At 48.2% G+C, this 17,975-nt stretch overlaps 1 protein-coding gene across 2 annotated transcripts; it reads right to left on the bottom strand.

Annotated features, from left to right (window-relative positions):
* Positions 1–15,574: 15,574 nt before the first annotated feature.
* On the bottom strand, positions 15,575–17,271 carry LOC116970864 (zinc finger protein 239-like). Of its 2 annotated transcripts, XM_033017463.1 has the most exons (2): positions 16,219–17,271; positions 15,575–16,134 (listed from the first exon to the last, which is right to left on the bottom strand). In XM_033017463.1, exons 1-2 carry the CDS (start codon positions 17,160–17,162, stop codon positions 16,032–16,034), a joined length of 1,047 nt encoding a protein of 348 aa, XP_032873354.1. In that variant the 5' UTR covers positions 17,163–17,271; the 3' UTR covers positions 15,575–16,031. The 2 variants fall into 2 exon arrangements, with proteins under 2 accessions (XP_032873354.1, XP_032873353.1); XM_033017462.1 differs by having other exon boundaries at positions 15,576–17,270.
* Positions 17,272–17,975: the final 704 nt, after the last annotated feature.

Raw genomic sequence — 17,975 nt, 5'->3', positions numbered from 1 at the left:
AATGCGCCGACCCTGGCCTTCTTTGATCTTGATCATCCGGTGACGATCACCTGTGATGGCTCAAAATTTGGACTTGGCGCAGCCTGTCTACAAACGTCCTCTGATGGCACCTTACAGCCCGTATCGTATGCAGCTCGTACCATGACTGAATCGGAGCAACACTACATGCAGATCGAGAAGGAACTGTTGGCTGTCGTGTTCGCCTGCACCAAGTTCCGCGACTTCCTCTATGGGAACACTTTCACGGTAGAAACGGATCATCAACCCCTGGTAACGAACAATAATAAGCCCATTCATGCCGCTCCCGATCGCCTTCAACGCATGATGCTGCAATTGCAGGGTTACGACTTCACGATTACTTACAAGAAGGGCAAAGACATGCACCTTGCCGATGCCCTCTCTCGCGCCCCACGGGCTTCCTGCGAACAACACCCACATAAGCGAGAAAGCTTCATGGTCCTTGGTGTCGACTTCGTCTCCAGCAGACAGCCACGAACCCTGGCTACACACACTGCCGCCAATGAAACACTTCAAGTCCTATTGTCCGCTATCAAGACTGGGTGGCCTGACAAGATATCCAACACGCCCATGGCGGTGCAGCCGTTTTTCCTCGTCCGTGACGAACTGGTTATGCAAGTCAGTGTCATCGTCAAGGGCCACAAAGTGGTGGTGTCCTCGTCGCTAAGAGACGAGTATTTCGCGGAGGCACACAGCGGACACCCCGGAGCTGAAACAACGCTCGCGCGTGTCTGCGAGCTCTTTTACTGGTCGGGGATGGCGAAATACATCCAGGATCGTGTAGCCTCATGCCCCGCCTGCAACAGCCTCGCGCCACATCAGCAGCGACAACCGCTCCTACAACAACCCCCGCCAGCACTGCCCTCGACGTCGCTGGCGGCAGACATCTTTGAGTGGTGAGGCACTATTCCCCTTTCTAATGACATTTGAAATATTTCTGTCATAGTCCCTGCTATTTCTACACTAACTTCCCTCAATGTCCTAGGGAATATCCTGTCAGCACCTGGAGACTTATCCACTTTTATATTTTTCAAATGTGTCAGTACTTCTTTTTCTTTGAATCTCATAGTATCCATTGCTACTCTACTTGTTTCCCTTAGCTCACATAATTCAATATCCTTCTCCTTGGTGAATACCGAAGAAAAGAAATTGTTCAATATCTCCCCCATCTCTTTTGGCACTGCCGATAGCTGTCCACTCTGTCTCTCTAATGGACCAATTTTATCCCTCGTTATCCTTTGCTATTAATATAGCTGTAGAAACCCTTTGGATTTACTTTCACCTTACTTGCCAAAGCAACCTCATATCTTCTTTTAGCTTTTCTAATTTCTTTCTTAAGATTCTTTTTACATTCTTTGTAAATGCCCTGGCACTGATGTGCAATGCACATTTTGAGATTCATTGTTTCCGGAAAAGTGCCATCCGACCTGCCCTAAACCCCAAATTTGCGGGGTTGTGTAAAGCCAGCAACGTTCAGCTGCCGAATCTCCTCTTCGGAGAAAACCTACCAAAACAGATTAAGGACCTTGATGAAGAGGCAAAGGCTGTCGGGCTGATGAAGGCGCCGACAGCCAGCAAGACCTGTCAATTCTGGCGGCATCACCCCATGCATCCACAAGCAGAAAACGGTATCCTGGGACTGGTGAAAGCTCGAAGGCCGTATATCCTGGGCAAAGGTCTTTTTGAGGCCTTCTTGGAAGATGCGGCATTCCCACATTCCAGCACCCCTACAACCCTAGACTGGGGGGCGGAAGAAATGATCACAAACCCACTAGTAACCATGGAGGTAGGTGGGGCTGGTTCTTTCTGGAACATGGGGTGTGTAGGTTATTTACAAGTTGGTGGGAGCTTACACTTGTTTTGGAATGCATGGAGTTAATCATATAACCATATAACAATTACAGCATGGAAACAGGCCATCTCGGCCCTACAGGTCCGTGCCGAACAATTATTTTCCCCTAGTCCCAACTGCCTGAACTCAGACCATAACCCTCCATTCCTTTCTCATCCATATACCTATCCAAGCCTCAACGACTTCCGCCCAGTTGCACTTACCCCCATCATCACCAAGTACTTCGAGAGGCTGGTCCTGGCACACCTCAAAGGCTGCCTACCCCCCACACTGGATCCCTATCAGTTTGCCTACCGCAAGAATAGGAGTACGGAGGATGCCATCTCAACGGCACTTCACTCCGCCCTCTCCCACCCCGACAACAGAGACACTTACGTAAGAATGCTGTTCATCGATTACAGCTCAGCATTCAACATCATTATACCATCTAAACTGAACACCAAACTCAGTAACCTGGGCATCGACCCCTCCCTCTGCAACTGGATACTGGACTTTCTAACCAACAGACCCCAGTCTGTTAGGTTAGACAAGCACACCTCTTCAACCCTCACCCTGAACACCGGTGTTCCACAGGGCTGTGTGCTGAGCCCCCTCCTCTACTCCATCTTCACCTATGACTGCACACCTGTACATGGTGCTAACACCATCATCAAGAATGCAGATGATACAACGGTGATTGGCCTCATCAGCAACAACGATGAGTCAGCCTACAGGGAGGAGGTCCAGCTCCTAGCAGCATGGTGCGCTGACAACAACATGGCCCTTAACGCCAAGAAGACCAAGGAGCTCATTGTAGACTTCAGGAAGTCTAGGGGCGGCACGCACACCCCCGTCCACATCAACGGGATGGAGGTGGAACGTGTTTCCAGCTTCAGGTTCCTGGGGGTCAACATCTCCGATGATCTCTCTTGGACCCACAATACCTCAACTCTGGTCAAGAAGGCTCACCAGCGTCTCTTCTTCCTGAGGAGACTGAAGAAGGTCCATCTGTCTCAGATCCTGGTGAACTTCTACTGCTGCACCATCGGAAGCATCCTTACCAACTGTATCACAGTATGGTATGGCAACTGCTCTGTCTCCGACCGGAAAGCACTGCAGAGGGTGGTGAAAATTGCCCAACGCATCACCGGTTCCTCGCTCCCCTCCATTGAGTCTGTCCAAAGCAAGCGTTGTCTGCGGATGGCGCTCAGCATCGCCAAGGACTGCTCTCAGCCCAACCATGGACTGTTTACCATCCTACCATCCGGGAGGCGCTACAGGTCTCTCCATTGCCGGACCAGCAGGTCCAGGAACAGCTTCTTCCCTGCGGCTGTCACTCTACTCAACAATGTACCTCGGTGACTGCCAATCACCCCCCCCCCGGACACTCCTCCCACAGGAAAAACACTATGACTGTATACATGTAAATAGATTTATTTATTGAAATCATATTCTATGTCGCTCTTCCAGGGAGATGCTAACTGCATTTCGTTGTCTCTGTATTGTACACTGGCAATGACAATTAAAGTTGAATCTGAATCTGAATCTGAATCTGAATCCAATTTATTTTTAACAAAATAGAAGGAGTACAGAGGAGATTTAGTAGAATGTTGCCTGGGTTTCAGCAACTAAGTTACAGAGAAAGGTTGAACAAGTTAGGTCTTTATTTTCTGGAGCACAGAAGGTTAACGGGGGACTTGATAGAGGTCTTTAAAATGATGAGAAGGATAGACAGAGTTGACGTGGACAAGCTTTTCCCATTGAGAGTAGGGAAGATTCAAACAAAAGGACATGACTTGAGAATTAAGGGACAGACGTTTAGGGGTAACATGAGGGGGAACTTCTTTACTCAGAGAGTTGTAGCTGTGTGGAATGAGCTTCCAGTGAAGGTGGTGGAGGCAGGTTTGATTTTATCATTTAAAAATAAATTGGATAGGCATATGGATGAGAAAAGTAGAATGAAGACCAGGAGGTGAGGCCATCACCGAACCCGTCTGTGGAGACCGAAAAGGAGAAGATTTTACGGGCGAGGCCCCGTTGTTAGTAGTAAATGTGAGCCGCGGAGGGGTGGGAGGCATGCGGGAGCGAGGGGACGACGCAGGAGATGGCGACTGGAACTGGAGCGGAGGAGCATATGGACCAGTGGATGACGGTCGCGGCTCTCTCACAGCAAGAAGATGTTGTCTGCTTCTGCGGTAAACAGTTCCATCACAATCAACAATGTACGAACGTGGCTCGTCAGCCGAGTTTATCACAGTGGCCAAGCGGGAGTGACCAGTAGTGGTGCGAAGGTGGACGACCTGCCCAGGCAGTAGAGGCTGGAGCGGTTTGCTAGAACGGTCATGGGACCGCTTCTGTATGTCTTTCATCTCCTGGAGGTATCTCTGGACGTTAGTGGGTTTGAGCACTCAGGGCATCAGCTGTTGTTGTGCAATAGGAATTGGAGATCTCGCCATCGAGACATCAAGCGTTGAGCTGGTGAGCCCAGGGCACCATCCCGGGCAATGTTCCGAAGATTCAGAGCATTGAGTATAGAAGTTGGGATGTAATATCAAAATTGTACAAGGCATTGGTGAGGCCAATTCTGGAGTATGGTGTACAATTTTGGTCGCCTAATTATAGGAAGGATGTCAACAAAATAGAGAGAGTACAGAGGAGATTTAATAGAATGTTGCCTGGGTTTCAGCAGCTAAGTTACACAGAAAGGTTGAACAAGTTAGGGCTTTATTCTTTGGAGCGCAGAAGGTTAAGGGGGGACTTGATAGAGGTCTTTAAAATGATGAGAGGGATAGACAGAGTTGACGTGGATAAGCTTTTCCCACTGAGAGTAGGGAAGATTCAAACAAGGGGACATGACTTGAGAATTAAGGGACTGACGTTTAGGGGTAACATGAGGGGGAACTTCTTTACTCAGAGAGTGGTGGCTGTGTGGAATGAGCTTCCAGTGAAGGTGGTGGAGGCAGGTTCATTTTTATCATTTAAAAATAAATTGGATAGGAATATGGATGGGAAAGGAATGGAGGGTTATGGTCTGAGCGCAGGTATATGGGACTAGGGGAGAATACGTGTTCGGCACGGACTAGAAGGGTCGAGGTGGCCTGTTTCCGTGCTGTAATTGTTATATGGTTATATGATTCAGCAGGTCCAGGTAAATGTCCAAATGTGAAATACGTGCACGCTCCATCAAGTGCTTTGCGCTTCTGACGGCGTGTTCAGCGAGTCCGTTGCCCTGTCGATACTCTGGACTGCTTGTGACGTGCTGAAAGTTCCATCGATCAGCAAAAAGCTTGAACGTGTGGCTGCTGAACTGGGGGCCGTTGTCGGTTTGCAGGCTTACCGGAGTCCCATAGGCAGAGAAGTGTCATTTCATCTACCGTATGACAGACTCGGATGTGAGGGAGTGCAACTGGTCGATCTTGAACCAATTGGAGAAAGAGTCGATGAGAACGAGATAGTGTTTGCCTCATGGCAGATGAAGTTTAATGCGGATAAATGTGAGTTTATCCACTTTGGTAGCAAAAACAGGAAGGCACTTGTTGGTGAGGAATGAAATCCAGTCCCTGGCAGGGGCTAACATTGAAACGGGAGATATGGAGTCAGTTTGGATAGAACTTAGGAATTGTAAGGGTAAAAAGACCCTAATTGGACTAATCTACAGGCCCCCAAACAGTAGCCTGGGCATAGGGCACAAGTTGAATCAGGAGTTAAAATTGGCATGTTGTAAAAGTAATGCTGTGGTTGTTATGGGAGATTTCAACATGCAGGTAGACTGGGAAAATCAGGTTGGTACTGGACCCCAATAAAGGGACTTTGTAGAGTGCCTTCGTGATGGATTATTTGAACAGCTTGTATTGGAGCCTAACAGGGAGAAAGCATTTCTGGATTTAGTGTTATGTAGTGAACCGGATTTAATAAAGGAACCATTAAGGAGGTTAAGGAGCCATTAGGAGGCAGTGACCATAACATGGTCAGGTTTAATCTACAATTGGAGAGGGAGAAGAGTAGATTGGAGGTGTCAGTGTTGCAGTTGAATAAAGGGGACTACGGGGCCATGAGGGAGGAGCTGGTCAAAGTTGACTGGAAAGATACACTAGCAGGGATAACAGTGGAACAAAAATGGCAGGCATCTCTTGGAATAATACAGAAGGTGCAGGATCAGTTCATTCCCTGGAGGAAGAAATATTCCAAGGGGAGAAAGGGACGACCATGCCTGACAAGGGACGTCAAGTACAGTATAAAAATTAAAGCAAAGATGTACAACGGAGCAAAGACGAGCGGGAAGCAAGAGGATTGGGTAATGTTAAAAGAACAACAGAAGATAACGAAAAAGACAATACGGGGAGAAAAGATGAGGTACGAAGGTAAGCTAACTAAGAATATAAAGCAGGATGTAAAAGTTTCTTTAGGTATGTGAAGAGGAAAAAAATTAGTTAAGACCAAAGTTGGACCCTTGAAGACAGAAAAAGGTGAATTTATTATGGGGAACAAGGAAATGGCAGATGAGTTGAACGGGTACTTTGGATCTGTCTTCACTAATGAGGACACAAACAATCTTCCTGATATAGTGTTCAAGAAGGAACTGCAGATGCTGGAAGATCGAAGGTACACAAAAATACTGGAGAAACTCAGCGGGTGCAGCAGCATCTATGGAGCGAAGGAAATAGGCGACGTTTCGGCCCGAAACGTCGCCTATTTCCTTCGCTCCATAGATGCTGCTGCACTTCCTGATATAGTAGTGGCCACAGGATCTGGGGTGACGGAGGAACTGAAGGAAATCCACATTAGACAGGAAATTGTGTTGGATAGACTGATGAGACTGAAGGCTGATAAGTCCCCAGAGCCTGATGGTCTGCATCCCAGGGTACTTAGGAAGTGGCTCTAGAAATCGTGGATGCATTGGTGATAATTTTCAAATGTTCTATAGACTCAGGACCAGTTCCCGTGGATTGGAGGGTAGCTAATGTTATCCCACCTTCCAGGGAGATGCTAACTGCATTTTGTTGTCTCTGTATTGTACACTGACAATGACAATTAAAGTTAAATCTGAATCTGAATCTGAAGGGTGGGAGAGAGAAAATGGGGAATTATAGACCAGTTAGCCTGACATCGGTAGTGGGGAATATGCTGGAGTCAATTTTACAATAGAGTGACTACGTGAAGAGCCCGCCAGCCCGCATGCGCGTCATATCGTCTAACGCATGGCGCAGTGACTGGCTGGCAGGCGCACTGCTCCTCCAGCGGTAAGTTTAAAAAGGCCCTGCAGGTAAGTTCACTTATTCTGAGGTCGTTTTGTTCTGCAATTTCTTTTACAGAATGGTGTATTTCAATTCTCAATGGAAAAATCAAGGACTAAGTCTAAACGGGCCGCGGCGGAACAGGCTGCGGAGGAGTGCGGGCAGCCAGCGGCGGTCAATTTCACCACCTGAGTCGCTGACAGTGCGGTCAGTGACCTCCGACTTAGTACCTTTAGAATCCGTGCTGGTTACACAGAAAGGGTGTAAATCCAAACGTAAGTCGGATAGGCCTGTGGACTCGGACGAGTCAGGCCAGGAAGACTCACCTCCTACGGCAGATATCGTCCTAGGACGTTTATCTCAAATGGAGCGTTTAATGCTCCAGCATTATGTCAGCGTGGGTCTCCTCGGATGCCCACGGCAGCACCTGGTACAGGGCTGCACAATGTCTCCCTCTCCGTGGAGGGGAGTGGACGGAGTCAGTACTGTGCTGACTCCGAATTCGGGGGAATGGATGAAGAAACTTCAAGTGTGCTTGGGGTGCACGAAGCTCTGGATCTACCTGCCATGATTTCCAAATTTAAATCCCTTCGCAAACAGGGGAGCCGTTACAGGAACAGTTGGCTGCGAGTATTAACTACCTTACCTCCCACTAGCTGCAGGAGCAGGTGATTCAGTATTCAGTATTTCTTTAATATCATTTCACTGAGTACTCGCATACACAGAGGAAACAAAAAAACGTTGCTCAATCGGTTTCCATTCAGTGTATAAATAAAAAAAAGGATAATACATAGAGCTTTAAAAACAAATTAAAATTACCATGTTTAAAAAGAAAGTAGGCCTAAGATTAACAATATAATAAAAACAGACATTCCGATCGACAGTGGCTTTACTTTGACAGGTGCCTAACTGTCAAAGTATGGGCGGGGTTGGATGTGTTGGTGAGCGATATTTTGGGAGGGGACACAGTCCGTTAATCAGTCTTATTGCCTGTGGGAAGAAGCTGAGGAGCATCCTGCTGGTTTTGCAGCTGATGCTCCTGTACCTCTTCCCAGATGGCAGAATGGAGAAGATGTGGTGTGATGGGCGGTAGGGGTCCTGGATGATGGAGATGGCTCTACTGATGCTCCTCTTCTTGTATATCTCCAGCAGGAAAGGGAGTGGGACACCAATAATCCTGCTGGCGGTCTTCACTATCCTGTTTAGTTGATATTGTTCGTAAGCTCCCGAACCAGGAAGTGATGCCGTAGGTTATTATGCTTTCAATTGTGCCCCTGTAGAAGGTTCTTAGATGGGCAGTGGGGAGACCTGCTTTCCTTAGTCTCCGGAAAGGGTGGAGTCGCTGTTGGGCTCTTTTGACTACTGCTGTGGTGTTGGTCATAGAGGTCAGGTCATCCAACAGGTGTAGTCCTAGGAACTTCACACTGCTGACCCTCTCCACAGCAGCTCCACAATGTACAGCGGTATGTGGTGTTGTTTTCCCGCCCTCCTGAAGTCGACCACCATCTCCTTAGTTTTTTCCACATTAAGAGTGAGGTTGAGGGATCTGCACCATCCTGTGAGCAGCTCCACCACCAGGTGATGACTGAAACAGCTGCAAATTGGCACCTGCAATCTGTGCTTCGTTGAATGTTCCAGCCGTTAATAATTCAATTTGGGGATACATTGGAGGGGGCATCAGGGCCCAAGAAATTGAAATCCAGAAAATCCTCAAATTACTGGCTTCGGGCATAACGGCGTTTGCCAGGTCCGCGGATGGAGGGCCATTGTCGAATGAGCAGCATGATATAACCATAAAAACCATCTAACAATTACAGCATGGAAACAGGCCATCTCGGCCCTACAAGTCCGTGCCGAACAATTATTTTCACCTAGTCCCATCTACCTGCACTCAGACCATAACCCTCCATTCCTTTCCCATCCATATACCTATCCAATTTATTTTTAAATAATAAAATCGAACCTGCCTGGAAGCTCATTCCACACAGCTACCACTCTCTGAGTAAAGATGTTCCCCCTCATGTTACCACTAAACTTATGTCCCTTAATTCTGAAGTCATGTCCTCTTGTGTGAATCTTCCCTACTCTCAATGGGAAAAGCTTGTCCACGTCAACTCTGTCTATCCCTCTCATCATTTTAAAGACCTCTATCAAATCCCCCCTTAACCTTCTGCGCTCCAGAGAATAAAGACCTAACTTATTCAACCTTTCTCTGTAACTTAGTTGCTGAAACCCAGGCAACATTCTAGTAAATCTCCTCTGTACTCTCTCTATTTTGTTGACATCCTTCCTATAACTGGGCGACCAAAATTGTACACCATACTCCACAATTGCTCACCAATGCCTTGTACAATTTTAACATTACATCCCAACTTCTATACTCAATGCTCTGATTTATAAAGGCCAGCACACCAAAAGCTTTCTTTACCACCCTATATAACCATATAACAATTACAGCACGGAAACAGGCCATCTCGACCCTTCTAGTCCGTGCCGAACACGTATTCTCCCTTAGTCCCATATACCTGCGCTCAGACCATAACCCTCCATTCCTTTCCCGTCCATATAACTGTCCAATTTATTTTTAAATGATAAAAACGAACCTGCCTCCACCACCTTCCCTGGAAGCTCATTCCACACAGCCACCACTCTCTGAGTAAAGAAGTTCCCCCTCATGTTACCCCTAAACTTCTGTCCCTTAATTCTCAAGTCATGTCCCCTTGTTTGAATCTTCCCTACTCTCAGTGGGAAAAGCTTATCCACGTCAACTCTGTCTATCCCTCTCATCATTTTAAAGACCTCTATCAAGTCCCCCCTTAACCTTCTGCGCTCCAAAGAATAAAGCCCTAACTTGTTCAACCTTTCTCTGTAACTTAGTTGCTGAAACCCAGGCAACATTCTAGTAAATCTCCTCTGTACTCTCTCTATTTTGTTGACATCCTTCCTATAATTTGGCGACCAAAATTGTACCCCATACTCCAGAATTGGCCTCACCAATGCCTTGTACAATTTTAACATTACATCCCAACTTCTATACTCAATGCTCTGATTTATAAAGGCCAGCACACCAAAAGCTTTCTTTACCACCCTATCTACATGAGATTCCACTTTCAGGGAACTGTGCACAGTTATTCCCAGATCCCTCTGTTCACCTGCATTCTTCAATTCCCTACCATTTACCATGTACGTCCTATTTTGATTTGTCCTGCCAAGATGTAGCACCTCACACTTATCAGCATTAAACTCCATCTGCCATCTTTCAGTCCACTCTTCCAACTGGCATAAATCTCTCTGTAGACTTTGAAAATTTACTTCATTATCCACAACGCCACCTATCTTAGTATCATCTGCATACTAATCCAATTTACCACACCATCATCCAGATCATTGATGTACATGACAAACAACAGTGGACCCAACACAGATCCCTGTGGCACCCCACTAGTCACTGGCCTCCAACCTGACAAACAACCATCCACCATTACTCTCTGGCATCTCCCATTCAACCACTGTTGAATCCATCTTGCTACTCCACCATTAATACCCAACCATTGAACCTTCTTAACCAACCTTCCATGAGGAACCTTGTCAAAGGCCTTACTGAAGTCCATATATCTATATGAGATTCCACCTTCAGGGAACTATCCACAGTTATTCCTAGATCCCTCTGTTCAACTGCATTCCTCAATTCGCTACCATTTACCATGTACGTCCTATTTTGATTTGTCCTGCCAAGATGTAGCACCTCACACTTATCAGCATTAAACTCCATCTGCCATCTTTCAGCCCATTTTTCCAAATGGCCTAAATCTCTTTGTAGACTTTGGAAATCTACTTCATTATCCACAACACCACCTATCTTAGTATCATCTGCATACGTACTAATCCAATTTACCACACCTTCATCCAGATCATTGATGTACATGACAAACAACAGTGGACCCAACACAGATCCCTGAGGCACCCCCCAATAGTCACCTGTTTCCAACCTGACAAACAGGCATCCACCATTACTCTCTGGCGTCTCCCATTCAGCCACTGTTGAATCCATCTTGCTACTCCTGCATTTATACCCAACAATTGAACCTTCTTAACCAAGCTTCCATGTGGAACCTTGTCAAAGGCCTTACTAAAGTCCATATAGACAACATCCACTGCTTTACCCTCATCAATTTCCCTAGTAACCTCTTCAAAAAATTCAAGATTAGTCAAACATGACCAGTCAACAAAACCATGTTGACTGTTTCTAATCAGAACCCTGTTTATCCAGATGCTTATATATATTATCTCTAAGTATCTTTTCCATTAATTTGCCCACCACTGAAGTCAAACTAACAAGTCTATAATTGCTAGGTTTACTCTTAGAACCCTTTTTAAACAATGGAACAACATGCGCAGTACGCCAATCCTCGGGGTGCACCTGCCCACTCCCTGAACCTGTCCAAGTCACCCTGCATTCTCATAGCATCCTCCTCACAATTCACACTGCCACCCAGCTTTATGTCACAGAAACATAGAAAATAGGTGCAGGAGGCCATTCGGCCCTTCGAGATAGCACCACCATTCATTGTGATCATGGCTGATCGTCCCCTATTAATTACCCGTGCCTGCCTTCTCCCCATATCACTTGACTCCACTAGCCCCTAGAGCTCTATCTAACTCTCTCTTAAATCCATCCAGTGACTTGGCCTCCACTGCCCTCTGTGGCAGGGAATTTCACAAATTCACAACTCTCTGGGTGAAAAGTTTTTTCTCACCTACATCTTAAATGACCTCCCCTTTATTCTAAGACTGTGGCCCCTGGTTCTGGACTCACCCAACATTGGGAACATTTTTCCTGCATCCAGCTTGACCAGTCCTTTTATAATTTTATGTTTCAATAAGATCCCCTCATCCTTCTAAACTCCAGTGAATACAAGCCTAGACTTTTCAATCTTTCCTCATATGACAGTCCCGCAATCGCAGGGATCAATCTCGTGAAACTACGCTGCAATGCCTCAATCACAAGGATGTCCTTCCTCAAATTAGGAGACCAAAACTGTACACAATACTCCAAATGCGGTCTCACCAGAGCCCAATACAACTGCAGAAGAACCTCTTTATGAAGGCCAACATTCCATTAGCTTTCTTCACTGCCTACTGTACCTGTAAGCCAACTTTCAGTGACCGGTGTACAAGGACGCCCAGGTCTCGCTGCACCTCCCCCTTACCTAACGTAACCCCATTGAGATAATATCTGCAAATTTGCTAATGTTACTTTGAATCCCTTCATCCAAATCATCAATGTATATTGTAAATAGCTGTGGCCCAAGCACCGGGACTTGAGGTACCAGACTAGTCACTGCCTGCCATTCAGAAAGGGACCCATTAATCTCTACTCTTTGTTTAGTTTCTGCCATCGTAGTCTCTATCCATGTCAGCACTCTACCCCCAATACCATGTGCCCTAATTTTGCCCACTAATCTCCTATGTGGGACCTTATCAAATTATTTCTGAAAGTCCAGGTACATTACATCGCAGTTCAGACAGATATCTAATATGGTGCTGTGCCCAGACAATACATCTCTATGTTAATACATTGTTTCAATGATTAGTATAAACCAAGCTTCTAAGATTTCCCTAAGATATTCTGCTGGGAAAATGCTCTTTTAAATTTGACTGCTTTCTGTTTTTCAGCAAATCTCCATTTTAAATTTACGAACCAAACTTGACCCGCACCTGGGTCTCATCCATACCCCGCAACACTGCTCTCTCTCCCCATCCCCGTACTCACAACAAGGGCAGAGTCCCCCTAGTCCTCACCTTTCACCCCACCAGCCGGCAAATACAACAAATAATCCTCCGCCATTTCCGCCACCTCCAACGTGACCCCACCACTCGCCACATCTTCCCATCTCCCCCTATGTCTGCCTTCCACAAAGACCGCTCCCTCCGCAACTCCCTTGTCAATTCTTCCCTTCCCTCCCGTACCACCCCCTCCCCGGGCACTTTCCGTTGCAACCGCAAGAAATGCAACACCTGTCCCTTCACCTCCCCCCTCGACTCCATTCAAGGATCCAAGCAGTCGTTCCAGGTGCGACAAAGGTTCACTTGTATCTCCTCCAACCTCCTCCAAGCTGGGTGAGTGGGCAAATGTTTGGCAGATGCAGTATAATGTGGATAAATGTGAGGTTATCCATTTTGGTGGCAAAAACAGGAAAGCAGACTATTATCTAAATGGTGGCCGACTAGGAAAAGGGGAGATGCAGCGAGACCTGGGTGTCATGGTACACCAGTCATTGAAAGTAGGCATGCAGGTGCAGCAGGCAGTGAAGAAAGCGAATGGTATGTTAGCTTTCATAGCAAAAGGATTTGAGTATAGGAGCAGGGAGGTTCTACTGCAGTTGTACAGGGTCTTGGTGAGACCACACCTGGAGTATTGCGTACAGTTATGGTCTCCAAATCTGAGGAAGGACATTATTGCCATAGAGGGAGTGCAGAGAAGGTTCACCAGACTGATTCCTGCGATGTCAGGACTGTCTTATGAAGAAAGACTGGATAGACTTGGTTTATACTCTCTAGAATTTAGGAGATTGAGAGGGGATCTTATAGAAACTTACAAAATTCTTAAGGGGTTGGACAGGCTAGATGCAGGAAGATTGCTCCCGATGTTGGGGAAGTCCAGGACAAGGGGTCACAGCTTAAGGATAAGGGGGAAACCCTTTAAAACCGAGATGAGAAGAACTTTTTTCACACAGAGTGGTGAATCTCTGGAACTCTCTGCCACAGAGGGTAGTCGAGGCCAGTTCATAGGCTATATTTAAGAGGGAGTTAGATGTGGCCCTTGTGGCTAAGGGGATCAGAGGGTATGGAGAGAAGGCAGGTACGGGATACTGAGTTGGATGATCAGCCATGATCATATTGAATGGCGGTGCAGGCTCGAAGGGCCGAATGGCCTACTCCTGCACCTAATTTCTATGTTTCCATCTACTGCATCCGCTGCTCTAGATGTCGGCTGCTCTGCTCAGTCCGCAATAACCTGCCTGAACTCCCGGTGGCTCAGCACTTCAACTCCCCCTCCCATTCCCAATCCGACCTCTCTGTCCTGGGTCTCCTCCATTGCCAGAGTGAGCAACACCGGAAATTGGAGGAACAGCACCTCATATTCTGCCTGGGTTGCTTGCGTCCGGATGGCATGAACGTTGAATTCTCCCAGTTTTGCTGGCCCTTGCTGTCTCCTCCCCTTCCTTAACCCTCAAGCTGTCTCCTCCCATCCCTCTGCCCTCGGGCTCCTCCTCCTCCCTTTTTCCTTCCTTCTCCCCCCCACCCCCCATCAGTCTGAAGAAGGGTTTCGGCCCGAAACGTCGCCTATTTCCTTCACTCCATAGATGCTGCTGCACCTGCTGAGTGTCTCCCGCATTTTTGTGTACCTTTGACCAAATTAAACTCTTTCACGGTGAGGTCAGGATAGACTTGCTTTATTTGTTACGTAAGGCACAAATGTGTCAAAACGCTCTTTAAAAATCACTTTAAAATGCCTTTAAGTTTTTGGGCCAGTGGCAGTCAGCTGGTACTGTGAGCAGTCGGCTGTGTGCACTTTTGCATTTTCACGGGTACAGTATGAATGAGAAAGAAGTTTAAACACTTCTCCATCCATTTCCACCACGGATGGCTGACCTGCTGAGTTCTACCGGCCCTTTGGAGGGGAATGGACAGGAGACGTGACGGTCTGGACACTGCTGTTCCTCCAGTTTGCGTGTCACCTTGTCAAAGTTTGTCTCTTAAAAAGCAGATAGCAACAAAACTGTTAAAAGTAAACTGTGGCAATCTTTAATTGATTTATCAGACGGGAGTGGCAAGATCTACAATGAGCACAAACGTTGCTCAGTGCTTCTTGAGCTCCACTCTCAGAACAAAGGAAAGTTAGCACAATTATACATTTTTCTTATCAGTAAAACACTCCTACATAGGCCCGAAACGTTGCCTATTTCCTTCGCTCCATAGATGCTGCTGCACCCGCTGAGTTTCTCCAGCTTTTTTGTGTACCTCCAAACACTCCTACATAGTCTGAATATAGCACGACTGAAAGATTTTGTAGCCTTTCAGAATATAGGAAAAGCTGGGACCAAATCAAGCTCATCCAATAACAAATTATTACTTATCCCTGGAGCATCAGCTATTTTTTATCAATCTCTTGGCTTCTTTATGGCTTTGAAAGAAGCACATGTTATTACGCAGGCTTCCATCTTAATGTCTTTATTAATAAGACGTGTCCTCCATATTGTGTTCAATATAATATGCAAAGTCATTCAGACTCGGCACCGAGCCATTATTTTGATCTACTAGACTTTGCTTTTGTAGAAGAACAACTCCATTTTAGATTTGTCTATTAGCATTTTCAACCTCACTCTGGCAATGGAGGAGGCCCAGGACAGAAAGATCAGTGTGGGAGTGGGAAGGGGAGTTAAAATGGTTGGCAACTGGGAGATCCAGCAGGCCTTGGCGGACCGAGTGCATGTAGGGTAAAATGCACGCCTAGTCTAGATACAAGGAGAGTGTGTGTGTGTGAGAAAGAGTATGTGTGAGAATGTGTGTGTGAGAGAGTGCGTGCGTGAGAGAGCAAGAGAGGGAGTGTGTGAGAAAGAGGGACTGTGTGTCTTGAGAGAAGGTCACAGTTTAAGGATAAGGGGGAAGTCTTTTAGGACTGAGATGAGATAAACATTTTTCACACAGAGAGTGGTGAATCTCTGGAATTCCCTGCCACAGAAGGTAGTTGAGGCCAGTTCATTGGCTATATTTAAGAGGGAGTTAGATGTGGCCCTTGTCACTAAGGGGATCAGGGGGTATGGAGAGAAGGCAGGCTGGACATGCAGGTGAAACCCTTGTCACACTCAGCGTACACAAAGGGTCTCTCTCCGGTGTGTATCTGCTGGTACTCACGCAGCCCCCGTGCGCTCTTGAAACGCTTGTCACAGTGGGAACAGCTGCTCGCCGGCATGAGTCCACCAGTGCTGCCGCAACCCCCGCGAGCTGTCAAACGCCTCACCGCAGTACGGGCAGTCGTAGGGTTGGCCACTGGTGTGCACGCGCTCGTGAGACAGGGCATGGGAGGCCATGGCAAAGCTCTCTCCACACTCCGGTCTGGGGAAGGGACGGTCGCCGGCGTGCAACCGCTGGTGGGCCAGCAGCTGGGTGGAACTGGTGAAGCCCTTGCCGCACTGGGTACAGGTGTAGGGACGCTCGCCAGTGTGGATGCGCTGGTGGCCCCGCAGCTGGGTGGAGCTGGTGAAGCCCTTGCCGCATTGGGTACAGGTGTAGGGGCGCTCATCAGTGTGGATGCGCTGGTGGTACAGCAAGCTGGTGGAGCGGGTGAAGCTCTTGCCACACTGGGCGCAAGTGTAGGGTCGCTCTCCAGTGTGGGAGCGCTGGTGGAACAGCAGGTTGCTGGGGTGGGTGTACCCCTTGCCGCACTGGGTGCAGACGTAGGGGCGCTCGTCGGTGTGCGTGCGCTGGTGGGACAGCAGGTGGTCGGAGCGGGTAAATCCCTTGCCGCACTGGGTGCAGATGTAGGGGCGCTCGCCGGTGTGGGTGCGCTGGTGCCTTCGCAGCCGGGTGGAGCGGGTGAAACCCTTGCCGCACTCGCTGCAGGTGAAGGGCCGCTCGCCGGTGTGGGTGAGCTGGTGCTCCATCAGGCTGCTTGAGCGGGGGAAGCCCTTGCCGCACTGGGCGCAGGTGTAGGGGCGCTCGCCGGTGTGGGTGCGCTTGTGCTCCAGCAGGTTGCCGGACTGGCTGAAGCCCTGGCCGCAGTCGCTGCAGGTGTAGGGCCGCTCCCCGGTGTGCACGCGTCTGTGCAACTTCAGCTGTGTGGACGACTTGAAGCCTTTGCCACAGTCGGAGCAGGTGAAGGGCCTCTTGTCGGAGTGCACGAGGCTGTGCTTCTGCAGGTTGTCGGAGCATTTAAAGTTCTTGCCGCACTCCGAGCAGTCGAAGGGGCGTTCTCCCGTGTGCATCCGCCGGTGGGTCTCCAGCAGGCCTGGGGTCAGACAGGCCTTGCCACACACGTCGCACTCATAACGCTTCTTCGTCTTGTGCCCCTCCATTGAGGGTAAGCCCGTCGAAGCTCAGCCCACACACCGAGCAGATGGGGGAGGGGGTGCTCACCGGCACCCAGGCTGCCCTCAATGGCCGCTTATGGCCCCGTCTCTCTGTCCACAGCAACGGCTCCTAAACCCTGCAGGAGGGGAACACAGAGGGTCAACAAGCTGGCAAACGGGTCATTACAAGCACATATTGGGTGCGTTTATGGTGAAGGAAACCATTATATAATTCTGCGCGGCACAGCGGTACAGCTGCTGCCTCACCGCCAGCGACCTGGGTTCGATCCTGACTACGGGTGCTGTCTGTGTGGAGTTTGTACGTTCTCCCCTTGACCTGCGTGGGTCTTTACTCCGGTTTCCTACAAAGACGTTCATGGTTGTAGATTAATCGGCCTCCACAAAATTGTCAAATTGTCCCTAATGTGCGTAGGATAGTGCTAGTGTACGAGGTGATCGTTGGTCGGCGCGGACTCCGCAGACTTTAAGACCTGTTTCCGTGCTGCATCTCTAAACTAAACTAAACCAAAGAAAGGTCTCAACCCATTCCTTCTCTCCACAGATGCTGCCTGTCCCGCTGAGTTATTCCAATACTTTGCCATAGTTTCATAGAGTGATACATCGTTGGAAAATGGTCCTTTAGCCCAACTCCTAGATCCCTCGGCTCCACACATTCCCCCAGCTCCCGCCATTCAGTGAAGATCCTGCCCTGGTTTGACTTCCTAAACTGCAACACCCTCCCCACCCCCAAACAATGTGACCTCCTCCCTGTGGTCCCTGCCCCTTACACTTGCTGCCTCCTGCTCCTTAACCCCCTTT

The sequence above is a fragment of the Amblyraja radiata genome, chromosome 3 (genome assembly GCF_010909765.2).
Source record: "Amblyraja radiata isolate CabotCenter1 chromosome 3, sAmbRad1.1.pri, whole genome shotgun sequence".
NCBI classification, from domain to species: Eukaryota; Metazoa; Chordata; class Chondrichthyes; order Rajiformes; family Rajidae; genus Amblyraja; species Amblyraja radiata.
Note: the sequence above shows the minus strand (reverse complement) of the source record. Positions and strands in the feature narration are given on the sequence as shown.